Genomic DNA, 14,728 nt, shown 5'->3' with positions numbered 1-14,728 from the left:
CACTCAAGAAATGAAACAGATACCAAACTAGTAAATAATTCCAGTGATGACACAACCAGAATATACCACAGTCCAGGGTATGGCCATGCAAACAAATTTCTGCCTGGTCTGGATATGTGAAAATTTCCCGCACACCAACCGCTGCTTTGCACACCAAAACTAGCCAGCAAGTGTGAGGCACCTGCTTGAAAAGAGAGCGCGTTAGCATCCCTTACACAGGGAAAGACGATGTTTGAGAGCTATTGCTGTTACCTTGCAACAACATATCCCTGAGCCTTCCTGCTCCTTTTGTTTGCAGAATAACAATAATAAAAAATATTGTATGGAGAGGTCTATTCAGTCAGAAGATGCCGTAAAAACACAGAAACGGAACACATACCCCCCCATTCCTCAAATCAGAACTGCAACTTTATCTCAGATAGCATCCGCATACATTACTATGAATACTGCATAGCTACTAAATTGTAGATTGTACTATTAAGGAAGGTTAAGCTGCTGCACAAATGAAGAACTAAATACAAAGTTTTCACATATATATACACACGCGAAGCTTCCAACTTTGTTCAGAATTTACCAAACAAGCAATTACGATTTAAAATCACTGAATTCAAAGCGCATTACAAAATAAACAAAAAAGTCCACTTGGATTTTAAAAAAATCAAAGGCTGGGCAAAATTTTGTTTTACAAGGTAAAGATACAGTTAAATGTTTATTACGATCTAACCCATTGCTTATGGGCATGTTACACACTTTTCTGATTGTTCAAAATTAAAGATATTATCCACTAGATTCTATTACTTGCTCTATTGAATTTGAATTTACTCTATTAATAAGAAAATAAAAAGTTTATTTCCCTATTCCTTCTGGAGTATCATCTAATTTTCCATTATAAGAACTAGAAATTGCCAAGAAAATGAGATACTAAAAGCATAGCAGATGTTGCTTATCTTCTGATTAAATCTTAAACTTTGTTCCAGCGGCATATTTAGTCCTGTAAATTTCAGAACAGTATTTCATCCCAGCTTGACATCCAAAGAATGACATTTTTATAATTATTACAAGTTTCCTGGGCCTCCTTCTGTCCTTTTTTGCAATGAGCAGAGAAGCATCAGAAGAGAGACTTTTTCCTGGTTGAGGGTTTTTAAAACCTTAAATGTAACCAGGCCGTCTTACATTTCATCTTCTCTACTTTTCTTGGAAACCTCTGCAAACCTCAACATTTTTTAAGCTTTAGTACGCATGAAAATGTTAAATCTTTGCCAAAAGGTTGTATTTTATCTGTTAAGGTCTCTCTGAGAGAAAGATGTTAGAAATAAACTAGTATTTAAAGCAGTCTGAATCCTCTCAAACCCTCTAGAGGTGTCCATCCTTTTACCAGCTCTACAACCAAGAGAGAACCTGGATTTCTAAATCCATGAGGAGAAAATAGTAATTAGAAGAAGGAAGTAAATCCTTTCAAAGTTCTTTATACATCTGGAAAAAAAAAAAGAAAAAGAAGAAACTCGTTTCCCTGTCTTCACTTCTGCACATTCCCCTCAATGTCAACTAAACTAGCCCTTGTGGTCCAAGTTCAGGCAGTTAAGATTTTATGAGAATAATTATTTTGATGAGAGAGTTACCAGTGGTAAAATTCCATTCAAAATGATAATCAAACAGTAAGTATTTCTTACAGTGATAAACTTAAATAAGGTACAGTTTTGGTTTTAGAAAACAACCACGCAAAGGAAATGCTTCCATCTTTAGAAATCTTTATCAAGAACAGACTTCTTCACAAAATAGAGCACAAAACATCTGCAGGCATGATGCTAACTTCTTCATTTCCACCCCAGGGTAGGTTTACTATTAAAAAACTAAATATCTGAGTGAAGTTTGACAAGAATATTAAAATTGCTAAAGAAATCCACTGTCTGATGAGCCCTAGTAGCCCTATTTTTTCCCCGTATGTAGCTTATAAATTAACACAAAAATAACAGAAATACTGCAGCTATTATAGAACTAAAGATATGGGCATATCAATAGGAAATGCATATTAAGATTTTTACAAATTATTCTTCCAAGTCTAGATTTTTTGCTGCAAGGAAACAGGAAAAAAATGAGGATACAACATACCAGTCTCTTAAATGTTAGTGGTGATACAGAATTAGAGGAAGTTGGAGATTAAATACTCATCATTCGCCAAAGCATTTTGAAATGGTATAAAGTGGTATAAAAATGGTATAAAGTGGTATAAAAAGCAGTTGAATCTTAGGAATTGGCATATGCCATCATTTGAACAAATAAACTAATCACCCCATTCCCCAACCAAGCACGGAGGCAGCGCCAGCATTGTAGCGAAGTCTTGGATTTGTACATCCCCATCTTCTTTAGCCAGCATCTTAGAGATGCCCCACATATTCACCAAGGAAAATAATTAACTATGGCAACAACATTCCCCTTGCATTTGTTTTGTGCCAAGTTAAGTCTTCATACATTTCATGCTGGTTTATTTCTACATCAATGAATAACGCTTTGCCACAAAAACGCCTTCTATTTTGATAGCGCTGGCTGCAGTTCCTCATTCTGACTCGGAACGACTGCTGTTTGGAGAACGCAACCAACACCCTGGTGCAGTGATTTACCTTCACTGCTTTGAGTCAGGCAACAAGCAACGCGTGTCACAACCAAAAGGGACCTACCTGTCGCTGCTGGTACTACTGCTGCTGCTGATTGAATCGCTACTCGAAGATCTACTCCTAGAACCGCTGCCGCTAGGGGACCGCGTGGGTCTAGACGCTTGGCTAGCCAGCCTCTGAGGAGACTGGGTCCTAGACTGGGACGAATGCGGTGACCGACTCCTGCTGTGCTGGTAATTCCGTTCTGGCCTTCTGCCTCGTACCTCCCGTGTAATATCATCCCTGTAGATATCCCTGTGTACCACACTGGGCAATGTAAACTGCTCCCGGGCCCTAGGTTCGTAACGGGGGTCGTGAGCATCAAAACGGTTTGGACTTCGACTCCGAGAAGTATAATAGAGCCCATGTTGTAAAGTCCGCTCTCGAGGATCTCTATAGTAATCCTGATCGTAATGTCTTGTCCGATCAAATCCTCCCGTCCCCCGTTCATGGTGTCCATAGGCACTATGTTCATAAGCACGCTCCCTGTTATCTGAAGCCCTGCATTTAGGAGGGGGGAAAAACATTTAATCAATCAGAAAGGGGCAAGCAAAACTAAAAGCAAATCATGCAAACATTCACTTCAGCACTTAATTTATTTTTGCAACTGATTCTCTACTAACCAGCAATAACCTATCAAGCAAACACTGACAAACTTAAACATTTTACTTGACTCCAAAGTTATATTCATATAAAATAAAGCTGAGCAATCATTTTGTTTTAATCACATATCTGGGGCTTTCATGACCAGCATTTTGCCTGCACAGGAAAATATATTGTTTTCCAGGGCAGCATCCTGATTTAAATATTTATTTCTTCTAAGTTCAGTACACAAGGAAAACATTTTTAAACAAAATGATTACATTTTTTCTCCATTTTTGCTTGTTTTTCAGATTTTTTTTCTTGATTTTGATAATTACTGCACATCTCATAATTATCCTTCTGCAAAAATGGCAACACAAATTGGGCTATAGCCATGAAAGCCTCAGTGCAAAGCAAGACCCAGAGGTAAGAAGCTGCTTTCAAAAGGGGCAATATTACCCACACAGAAGCCCAGAAAATTAGGGGGATTCTTGGTGCTGCTGTTTTAAAATATTTAACCCTCTTTCAAATAATTTTGCTTTTATCAGACTGCTACACTCAATTCTTGGGAAAGCTGCATACCCAAAGGAACATCTTGATTACTGATGTCAGAATTTTTAAATTGCAAGTATTTGTAACTACCAAAAATGGATGCAGGCCCCCAAAAGATATTAAAATCCTAAACAAACAACTTCTCAGTAGATTTGTTGAGACTATTATTGTTACTGCAATTATATAATTTTTATCTTTTCTATGCTTATAAGCATATTAGTTTAAAGTAGCTAAGACCCATTTTGCTTTAGTATTTAAAATATTCTGTATGCCAATTAAGGAAAGTTCTATGTTCTAAGAATGTTAGTGTGATCTCTCAAATAAAGATACAGTAAAACTGACAGGTGAAGTTAAAAGAACATTACAAATAGTTTAGTACTCTAATTTAGACAAGTACCAGGATGGTATGTCTACGTTACATCTGCAAAATGGAAGATCAGGAATGATATTCTGAATGCTTAAAAATACTTGCAAAATTCTAAATATGTCAGGGTACCCAAAGTTAATTTAAAAATTAATTATCCATCTTACAAAGGACATTTCAACCTTTTCCTCAACGTTCTCAGATATTTCCTTCAGAATCAATTACTAGTCATTTTAGTCCCCTGAATCCTAATAACCTAATTCTACTCTATAGTTACTCCTCTTCTCCTGCATTGTAAGTCTGTCTTCTATTTAAAATGGCAGAAATATTTTAGATATCTTTTATAAACTGAACATTGGACTTGAATTTTTTTTGATTAATATCTCAGGAAGTTCCTTCAGTTCCTTTTCTAATGAATCACTAGATCTTTAATCCTCTAAATATAACCCTCTATTGTTAAAATTACAGCTCCTTTTCAAGCTTTATAAAGAGCTAACTCATGTCTTGCCTGCATTTTTCTCCCACATTATATAGGCAAAAACAATCTAATCAGTGCAACAGAAAATTCCAATAACATATATCTGCTTAAAAGTCATTGTTGCCCTTCTATTTTTATTATCTGTTGCTTGCAACAATGGCATTTTTAAAGGTATTTGAGGGTCTAGCACAGAGATGTCCCCATCCTCCCTCCCGAAGGAACAAAATCAACAATTTCATAAATGATTGCATTTAGCATCCTACAAAGTGTTAATCAGTGAAAGCTGATTGAATGAGGTAAGAGAAAAAGCAGTCTTTTCTAGAGGGTTACTGCTATAGCTGACATAAAAGAACAAAGTCCTTATCCATGAAAAGGACACAGAAGACAGACAGAGGAGCTAGCAGAGCTGAAAATCTAATGGCTACAGTGCTTTATTGATTTATCTATTAGTACTAAGTACTACTGGAGTTAGTGGAAAGAAAGGGTTTGACTTGGGTTAGGAGAGGGGCTAATATACACAGGGCAGGACATACCAACCTTTTCCAAGTGTGGAAACACGACCTATATTCCCAATTAAATCTAGGGAGAGAATTGTGAACATAACTTCCCCAATTTTGGCCCCTCTTACAGGGGTAATCCACCTTCTTAATGGGCAAGGGTGTCAAATGATATTTTAGATGAACCAACAAGAAAAAAAAATCTTAGTGATAAGACAAAAAAAATTCCACTGGAAGCAAGTAGTCTCAGACTGAAACCGTAATTCTGAAACCCCCAGACTTCTTTCTTGAGACAGTAGGCACTTAAATAGATCCATTATTTTAATCTCCAGCCCTATGTCTGAATCAAGCAGCTGGTAGAAGTTCAACCAATGCATGAGGGAATTCATCATTGCTGGCCAGCAGGCATCCTCTATCCGCCTTTGTAACCATCCAGCCCAGTCATTTTTGATTGATGTATCCACAAACTGATTATTAGCGCCACGTCCTTAAAACTAAAGTACGTTTAATGTGGAGTAGCAAAGAGCTTTTTAAGAGACTAGATAGTAATCCACTCCCCATGGCTACTGACGTCTTGACTGTATACCATCCAATAAATTCAAGGCAGTAGTTCTTATCCCAGCATTTAAAAAAAACTATAATTTCCAAATTTAGTAATGTCCATCATCTCTTTTTGCCAATACCATCAGAAAGAATAATCCCAGTAACTTGGAAATGATGTAGATCCAAAATGGAAACATCAAAAGCTGCCTTCAGTCTTCTCCATCCAAGCGTATTTCCATGGCTAAATGTTGTCTGTAGATCCAAAGGACCGCATCATTAAAGTCTACTAGAAATTTTTGGTGACAATCCAATTAACATATAAACTGTGTATAGTGAGAACTGAGAACTAGGCATCAAGCTTTCACAGCATTTTAGGTTCTAGTATTCCGAAGATACTCCATACAGAACTTCAACACATGTTGTAGTAATATAGCTCCATCTGGCAGTAGGGATACATCCGAATAAGGCCTTAATATTATCCAAGAAATGGAATCATTACTTCTAGAAAAGAGTAACTCCAATATCGATGCTGGCCAAAGAAATCTTCCATCTTAAAACCACCTTATTTCAAGTGTAGATATCCAACCAGCTGCAGAAAACATCCTCTATGGATCCACAAGGTACCAGCCACTGGCATAGAAATCACTTCCGTTTCCAACCCAAAATAGGAAACATAGATAATTCCCAAAATTTTAAATCCATCTGGGGGCCCTATATACGAGTTTGTGTTTCTCACCATATCAAATACAAAATACCTGCCTAGAGAAACCTTGGAACTTACCCATCAAGTCTCCGCTCATAACGTCCTTCCCGTGCATGAAGTGATGGTGGGGGGCCGTAAGTGGGCCCCCCACCACCTCCTCTGAACCCAGAAACCTCTCTACTACGAGATGCTATGGAAACTGTATCATCCAATCCCCGAGCAGCACTGGGAATGGTTCCTGGTTCATTATAATCCGTCCGTAGGTCTCTATCTCCCATTTTGTTGACAGAGTTGTGTGCCTTCTGCGCACTTTTAATGTCCACAAAATCCACAAACGCTGCCACTCCACCTTCTGACCCCCTTTTAGGGAGTATTTTGACACTTTCAACACGTCCATATCTGGAAAAAAAGCAAAACAAAGCAAATATATTAATGACAATAGAAGACCACATTTAATAACATTGCCTTGTGAAAAATCACCATCAGTTTAAAACCATTTGTTCTTCCTAAGTGATATGAAAACTTATCTCGAAACACTGCAGAATTTGGGGGAGACACTTTCAAGAATAGGAAGAAGGCCATTTGCACTTTCCAGAAATATTTACAAAAGTCCTCGCTTTTAGGTAGCCTACCATGAAATCTCCTTTATAATATCAGAGCAACAGCAGCTGAAGAAATAGGAAGATATTTGCAATTAGAGCAGCACCTCTAATTTTTAATCTGACAAGCAAGACATAATTAAAACAAAACTGTGTCATAACGAGTAAAAATAAAGACATCCCGACAATTTTCTTAAGAAATAATGACCTTGACACAGCAGTTCTACTACTCTGATCTATATGTAATCCATTCAGCACTAAAACAATAGTCTTAATTCTGATACCGATTTCTGATCTCAAACCCATTTATTTACAATAGCCTCAGAGTTATGCTTTTACAGTATGACCTACAAATGTACCTTGGACTGCAGTGCTTCTGGAGTTCAACTTTAAACCTCCCAATATGGAACAAGCCACACAACAGGCACTTTGGAGAAAACTTACAGGAACGTGGCACCGCCCTACTTAATGTATGTTATGAAGTTAAGTAATAGTCACTTATGGATGAGTAAATGTCCATGCAAAAAAAAAAAAAAATACAAACAAGGAATAACCAATATGTTTACACACATGACAAAACACTATGTAAAAATGTTTCTGAAAGGCCTTATGAACTGATACAAAAAAGGACAAAATGTAAAGTAACAATGCAGCAACCATTTAAAACAGCCTAGAACTGCAGACTGCATTTCAGTCATTCCTCTCAACCAGGAGGTTTAGAAAAACAAGGGCGGGCATTATTTCCAGTTCTTAATCCAAGACAACAAGCGTATTTTGGAATGTACTGACAAAACCAAAAAGGAATATACAAATGAAAAAGGAAGAAATATTTACCAACTTTATAAAGCATCTTTATAAAACATTTTCTATCGACTCCCCAAAGGCAGCACAATGCTGAACAAATTTAAATGACCTTATGCAAGAAATGCTCTTTTCAGCTACAGAGACAGGAAAGAACCTCATTCGCTTGCATATCAGTGGAGTAAATTATTTCAGAACACGCTGTTTTATGCATGACTTTCAATATACCTTAAAATTTCATCATTGTTATTGCATGACTAATTCTTAAATACAATTTGAAACACTGCCTCCCTGACTGCAGGCTTCTCATTCCCATTCGACCTGCTACACTTTACATATGATCTGGTTTGGATTCAGATTTTTCTCTACTTTCTACTTTACCAAATATGGCACAGTATTCATTAAGGAGTATGTGCACAAACATGGGCAAAAAAAGCTCCCTGTCAGATATAAAAAGCCAAAGGTGCATATGGAACTCGCTCCTGTTTGTAAACTGTCCAGAGCAGGGTTTGTTGCCTTTGCTGCTGCTCATAGGCACACCACAGCCTATTTGCAGGTGGCACATGCAAGAGAGAAGAAACAGGAAAGAAAGAAGGAAAACAGAAGGAGCCTATTTGAGTAAAATGAGACTGACTGCCATGAAGAAATGTGACAAATAATACTGAAAAATAATTTAGGTATACTGGTTAGCACCGCCTGAGTCCCATTATCATTTATTTTGGTACTGGTTCTCTAAAGACACACAAAAAAGGAAAGATACTGAGCGAAGATAGCGTGCTGTAACTTTCACTTCCATTGAGTTTTTCTTCTAAATCTTGTAGTTAGAGAACTGATTGGTTAGTACACGTATTTCCTTTTTGCTCACTGTTCACACACATTCAGTTTCTGGCAACGTTAGTCCGTGCTTTGTCTGCAGTTGTCAGTAAAAAATCTTAACCGTCTTAAGACTCCTCAGAAGAACTAAAATCCTAATTGACCTTTCTGACTGCGATCACTATAGCTTGCTTAACATGAAGAAGGACTGCCTGCCAGTTACATCAGAAATGAGTTCTGTTAAAGACTTATTCCTGCTCACTATCCTGATAATTCTTTTATTTCCTAATTGTGAAACCATAACACGTACGCATTATTATAAGATAGATACAACAGACCTCAATTATTTTTCCTTTGCTGCAGAAAGTCTAGAAATGTGTTAAAATGTTTAGATACTCAAGCTAATGCTGCCCAGAAAGTGCAGGAATTTAGAATATCAACATAATATGCTCTCTATGTACCAAAGCAATCAACCAATAAAAGCACAAATCTTTCAGCCAGAGCTCAAATTTTGTATTGAAAGTAGCACAAACAGATCCCTCATTTACTTGCCATTTTCATTTGGGAAAAAAAAATAGACTGCTGTAAATAAAATATGGGAGAGTGTAATTTGCATTTGCTTCAAACAGAAAACACTGTCACATAAATATCCTCTGCATCTTCAACTATGGACTTTCAAAAGTTTTACAGCAAAATTTTCAAAATGGTCTGATGCACACTGAGATCTGCCAAAAGTCAAAAAAGTGTCTCCTTAATTGTCAAGAGACTGAGATATACTCATGGTACAAAATTGTAATTTTTCATGCTTTTATTTTAATCAGAAATGGACGTGGGAGGCTACTATACTTCTGTATTCTACCGCGGCCACAGTCCTAAATCATCTGATCTGGACACAGTACATTTTAATCCATCTGCTCTCCAGATACTTAAATACATGCTCTGTGCTAGTCAGCTGCACTGTACCCTTGATGAGCCAGGAGGATAATCTGCAACAATCGTCTTTGCCGAAAGCGAGGGAGGCAGAAGGGGAGGGAGGAGAAAGGCAGCACAAGCGGAAGGGAAAAAAAAAAAAAAAAAAAACGGAAAACAGAGAAGGAGAGAAACCCTAAGCACTCAAGGACAGCCGCTGAAACAGGAAGGTTTGCATTTTCCGTGCCCCAAAGTGGTCCGTGTCCTATGATTACACACATCCCTTAGTCCCCCACCATGAAGATTAATCTGTCTAGTGATCCAACCCAGCCCCACCCATTGGCGGCTCTCCGAGCTGCTCCCGTCTTGGCAGGCACTGCTGGGAGAACTGCATTGCTCCATGCTATCTGATCCTAAGGGGAGAGGAGGGGAGATCTGCAGTGCTGCATCACAAGACAGGTTACTGCAGCAGAATAATACATTACAAGAAAATGATACTTTCTGGAGGGCTGGGGGAGGAGAAGCGGCAATAGCACTACGTTTCGTTACGCAGATCACGAGTTAAAGCAAGATGGAGGCAAATACGTTCCGAGGAGCAACAGCCGACTTTGCATGATGTGACCTTTGTCCAGATCCGGAGGGCTGGGAAGAGGGGACAAAAGGACAACAGGAGGCATCACCGTAACCTTTGGTAATGTTCGCAGAGCAGCTCCTCTAAACCTTCATCCGTATCTTTATACCTATGCGTCAGCCTTTTCCAAGAAGGCTGTATTTCACAATCACTGGCAGACTGAACAGAAAACAAAGAGGCACATTTGCTGAGCTCCAAGTCCACAGACCCTGATGAAAACAAGGCTTTTTAATACCTCCTTCCCATGTGTAACTCATGCCGATTAATCATTAGCTCCAACCCTGTTCTATACTGTAATGAAGGCAGCTGAGGCCATATTTCAGAGTTTATAGTTCAGCTAGAATCAGAGAAGACGACGATGTACAAGAGCTATTATGTCACCGAGCCCCTCTTCTAGCGCACGACTGTAACACCAAGCGATAAACAGAAATCTGGTGGCCCTTTCAAAAAGTTGCTAGATAATCATTGCTCTAACAAAGCTACACTAATCCAGCTTTTCAGACAAAGAAAAGGAATTCATAATTTAAACATTATCGGTTTATTCACTGTAGATCAAAGCACCTCTGTAATCAAGCAGCTGAAATGTCTCTGAGCTCTTGGCATGGCTGCTCTGCATGTTTCTCTCTCTCTTTGCAGCCCTTCCTCCTCCCCAGCTCTTCCTCCCGGAGAGGCAAACAATGCAGCCGGGTTGGGAAACGCTGCCCTCTGCCAATGCAAGGCCAGTCTCATTCCTCCTCCCCAGGGGCAACCTGTCACCGAGACAAAGCCCTGGTGACCCGGGGGGGGGGGGGGGGAGAGGAGGCGGAGGGGGAGACGTGCCAAAGTCATCTCTCACTGTACAACTTTCTCTATGCAAACTGAGGAGCGGGCACAGCTACAGACTGCAGGCACCGCTTCATCACAGGGGCAGCTCTGCCTCCTTGCATGCTTATTTCTCATTTACTATTTCATTTTGCCACAGACTGGTGATTTACTCTAACCATTCATCTTTCTGGACTGTTTCTACCAAGCAAAACCATTTTAAACAAAGGATGGATTACAAGAATATTGGCCAGCAAATATTCAGTAAGCAAATATTTCCATATGGCTTTATTATTTTATAAACCGATTAGGATCTTTATTAACTGATACATACATGATAGGAAAACATTGCTGAAAATCAGAGAGGGAAGTACAGTTTTTTACTGTAAACTCTGTGTTTTCCTTGAATTACACTTTAAATTATATTACCTCCTTATTTCTCAGGCTGAGCTCTCGCCACGCTTGGGGAAACCTTTCATATCCATTTCTGTTATTACTCAATTTTACAGGTCAGTTACATCCTGGTTTACAAAAACATCTTCATAATTTTACAACAAGTTGGCACAGCACTTCAAAGACTATTAAATGCAAGGCACATTGTAAGATCAAAAATAATTCATAAGTTTCTGTGTTTGCTCCTGCATCACTCATTAAGAGCATGATCTGACAAGATGCACTAGACAGCAGGACATCTGAATATTTTAGATTCACTTGAATTCACCTTGACAGAAGCCAAATATCTTTAGCTATTTGAAAAGCACGGATGATTTTTTGTGCAATGCTCAAAACTCCTTCCTCTTAGATTATTGTATAACTAACACAAGTCAAGGCCTGCATTATTCAGTAAAGTGCTCACACAGTTTGAAGCTTTTCTTGGCCAATCATATTCCTCTTATTTTGTTGCTATTTCACAACAAAATAACATGAACTGAAATAATACTTACCCAGATGTCTGTGTCTCTTCTCCTTATTTATAACTACCAATCAGTCCAAATATTCTGTGCTGGGGACTATTCTAGTCCTATACTTCCCCCCACACAAAGCAGATCTCCAGTTACAGGGTAACGCAAGATGCACAAATACTAGAGCTACTATAAAGCAGGCTTCCATTACCACTCCACAGTTTTTTTATACAGGCTTTTGCAAATCACAAAAGGCCCTGTAATTGATTACAATAAGAACATTAATATAATAAAAATATACCATATAAAACAGCTATAACATGCTGACCTAAGATATTGCATACTCCCATGTTTCACGCTTCATTTTCACTACGGCTGCATAATTCACTTACTCTATGCACAACCAGGAAAAATATTTATGTAGTTTTGAATTTTTTTTTTAGTTCTTCAAGGGAACTTCACACCAAGAGTGGTATGAAACTGTATTTTCACTGCCTCGAGACCTGAGTGACACAAGCATTTAGTCTTCAGAATTACCTTCTGTTTCAGCTAATGCTTTCAACAGAGCATCAGTTCAAAATCTGACAAAATCTCTTCTCATATTAGATCATGCATCTAGCATGGAAGAAAGACTCAAGAGCTTATAGATATAGAGGAATAAATGAATTTTTTTTAAAAAAAGCTACTCAAAAAAATGCACAGGCAGCCTTATTAGGTTGGAGTTCTTTCATAAATACTGATCTGTAGAAGTAAGCAAACCCAAAGACAGACCATTAAGAAGCGTGTGCACAGGGCTAGGATGAAAATAATGCAAGTTAATTGAAATGTAATCTCCATAGAGATACAAGACTGAATTCCATAGTCCTGGAAAATGACACTTCAACAAACATTTGAGAAACTGTCACCTGACGAGGTATAATTGCTTGTCTTTATACAACTGCCACTCAAAACAAACGTGGAGAAGATTTTAATTTGTTAAATGATATCTGAATTGCTTATTGACAATTTCAGAAGCTTAATACGGCTGACATTCCTAGCTAGCAGCCGAACTTGAGAACAAAAACCATTTTTACTTGGACAATTCAATGCTATTTCTCATTACTAAGGACCTGATCAAGGCCTACTGAAGCCAGTGTCTTTACACTAACTCCCAAGGGCATCAGAGCACGTTCTATATGGGGCTCACGCACAAAAGACTCTGCACCTCAGGACCTCTCAACAACGCATATGCATTTCAATTATATTTTGAAATTGAACAATTCAGGATTGTCCTGAAAATACTGTGACTTTCCAAAATGTTTATCTAATACATCTATACACGTACCTCTTAAGAACCCAGCAATACTGTTCCTTCAAACGCACTATCTTCCTCAGCAACTAGGCCAATTTTCTGAAGCAATGCTTTTTCAAGCGAAGCATGCAGAAGTGAGAAAAAGCACTAGGTCGAGGGTACCAGCACAAAGGCTGCCAGCAATGTATGGAGCACTTCCAGCAGCCTCTAGACGAAATTCAATGTATGGTATTGGCTCTCCTTATCTCCAGCTGCTACATCGCGTTAAAGACGGCTAAAAATAAAAGAAATTAAATGCCTCTCTAATTCTACCTTTCTCTGCACAAAACTGCTGTTTCTACAACAAAACCAACGCAAGCGGATGGGACAGTTTTCTACATGATCATGAGTAGGAAACCTTGTCAGAGAGCAAGAAACCCACATTTCATAATGCCATGAGAACCTTTACCTTCGCAACATTAAACTGCAAAAACAAGAGCTCCTCAGATCACAAGGTTCTCTAGTTTTCAGACTGTACTGAGAACAGACCTTGTGACAGCAATGATTCAGAAACATGCCCTAATTACCATGCTCCCATGCTTTTCCAGATCACAATCTTAGATAGCTTAAAACTTGTGTTAGAGTGATCTTTATTGGCTCTTCAACCTTTGAAAAAAAAGTTCTTCGGGGCATTCTCTTTAGTTCTCCTCCTAGCAATAAAGATCTTTGGGGAATCCTGAAAATTCAGCATAACAACCATCAACCAGGTTGGGAAGCAAAGTTAGACCACTTATAGGCCTGGGCTGAATATTTTAACACAGTTTTTCTAACATTTTTCTCCTTACCTCCTGTCCCCACCACCCAAATTATTAGTCAAACCCAATCCACTCTTACAGTTTCCAGCTCGCTTTAGCCTCTAACAGCATTTTATGGGAAATCTCCCAACTCTGACTACAAACAAGGGTTTTGTTAATGAGATACGGCACGTGTTTCTGTCATACACTGAAAACAGCTAGCGCTTTGTCTACACTCGTAATCCCTTCATAAGGGATGACAAAGCAGGAAATTAAAAAACTAGCATAGGCACATTCGTTGATACGTTTGATACCTCTGTTATTTAAGAGCAACATGCTCAACATAACAGATAGTCTGATAAACTCCGCGCTGAAATAAAGAGTCACTTCTTCCCTTACCACTCAGCTGAATGCTCCATTTTAGGACATCAACTAAAAGCAATTCCCAATTAAGACATTTGATTTGTAATGTTATTGCAAAGTCACCATTTTGCTATGGCAGAGGCATTAATATATAAATGAAATTATGTACCACTAGAGAGGATGTGGAAGGGAGACTGCGAAGTATGCAGAAAAGGGAAAACTTCTACCCACCTGGGAAACTAGGAAGGGATAGTGCCCCCCTGTATTTAAGAACCTGACAAAAATTTAAAAAGCTACTCAGTGTTTCTGCACACAAGCGTTCATTTTGATCCACTACTTCTACCAAATTAAAGTTGATTATTAAACCAGGGCCAGAGGAGGGAAATAAACATAACTTTTAAAACCATTTATTGAAAGTTGCTACTGTGAGTAGCAAATACTTTTCTCAATAGTCCACACAGCAGGAGTTTTTTGG

General features: G+C 38.5%; 1 protein-coding gene across 4 annotated transcripts in view; it reads right to left on the bottom strand.

The window, feature by feature from the left end:
* The window catches only part of SPEN (spen family transcriptional repressor), a 72,786-nt gene that overhangs the window by 45,806 nt on the left and 12,252 nt on the right, over positions 1-14,728 (bottom strand). For 3 of the 4 annotated variants that reach the window (XM_062593622.1, XM_062593625.1, XM_062593623.1), the window contains exons 2-3: positions 6,449-6,769; positions 2,676-3,152 (exon numbers count right to left, since the gene is read on the bottom strand). In XM_062593622.1, the coding sequence (XP_062449606.1) occupies positions 2,676-3,152; positions 6,449-6,769 (798 nt within the window). Of the gene's footprint in view, positions 1-2,675; positions 3,153-5,164; positions 5,320-6,448; positions 6,770-14,728 lie in introns of those variants that run through there. The other variant, XM_062593624.1, reaches the window with a different exon arrangement.

This window comes from Rhea pennata, chromosome 22 (genome assembly GCF_028389875.1).
Source record: "Rhea pennata isolate bPtePen1 chromosome 22, bPtePen1.pri, whole genome shotgun sequence".
NCBI classification, from domain to species: Eukaryota; Metazoa; Chordata; class Aves; order Rheiformes; family Rheidae; genus Rhea; species Rhea pennata.
Note: the sequence above shows the minus strand (reverse complement) of the source record. Positions and strands in the feature narration are given on the sequence as shown.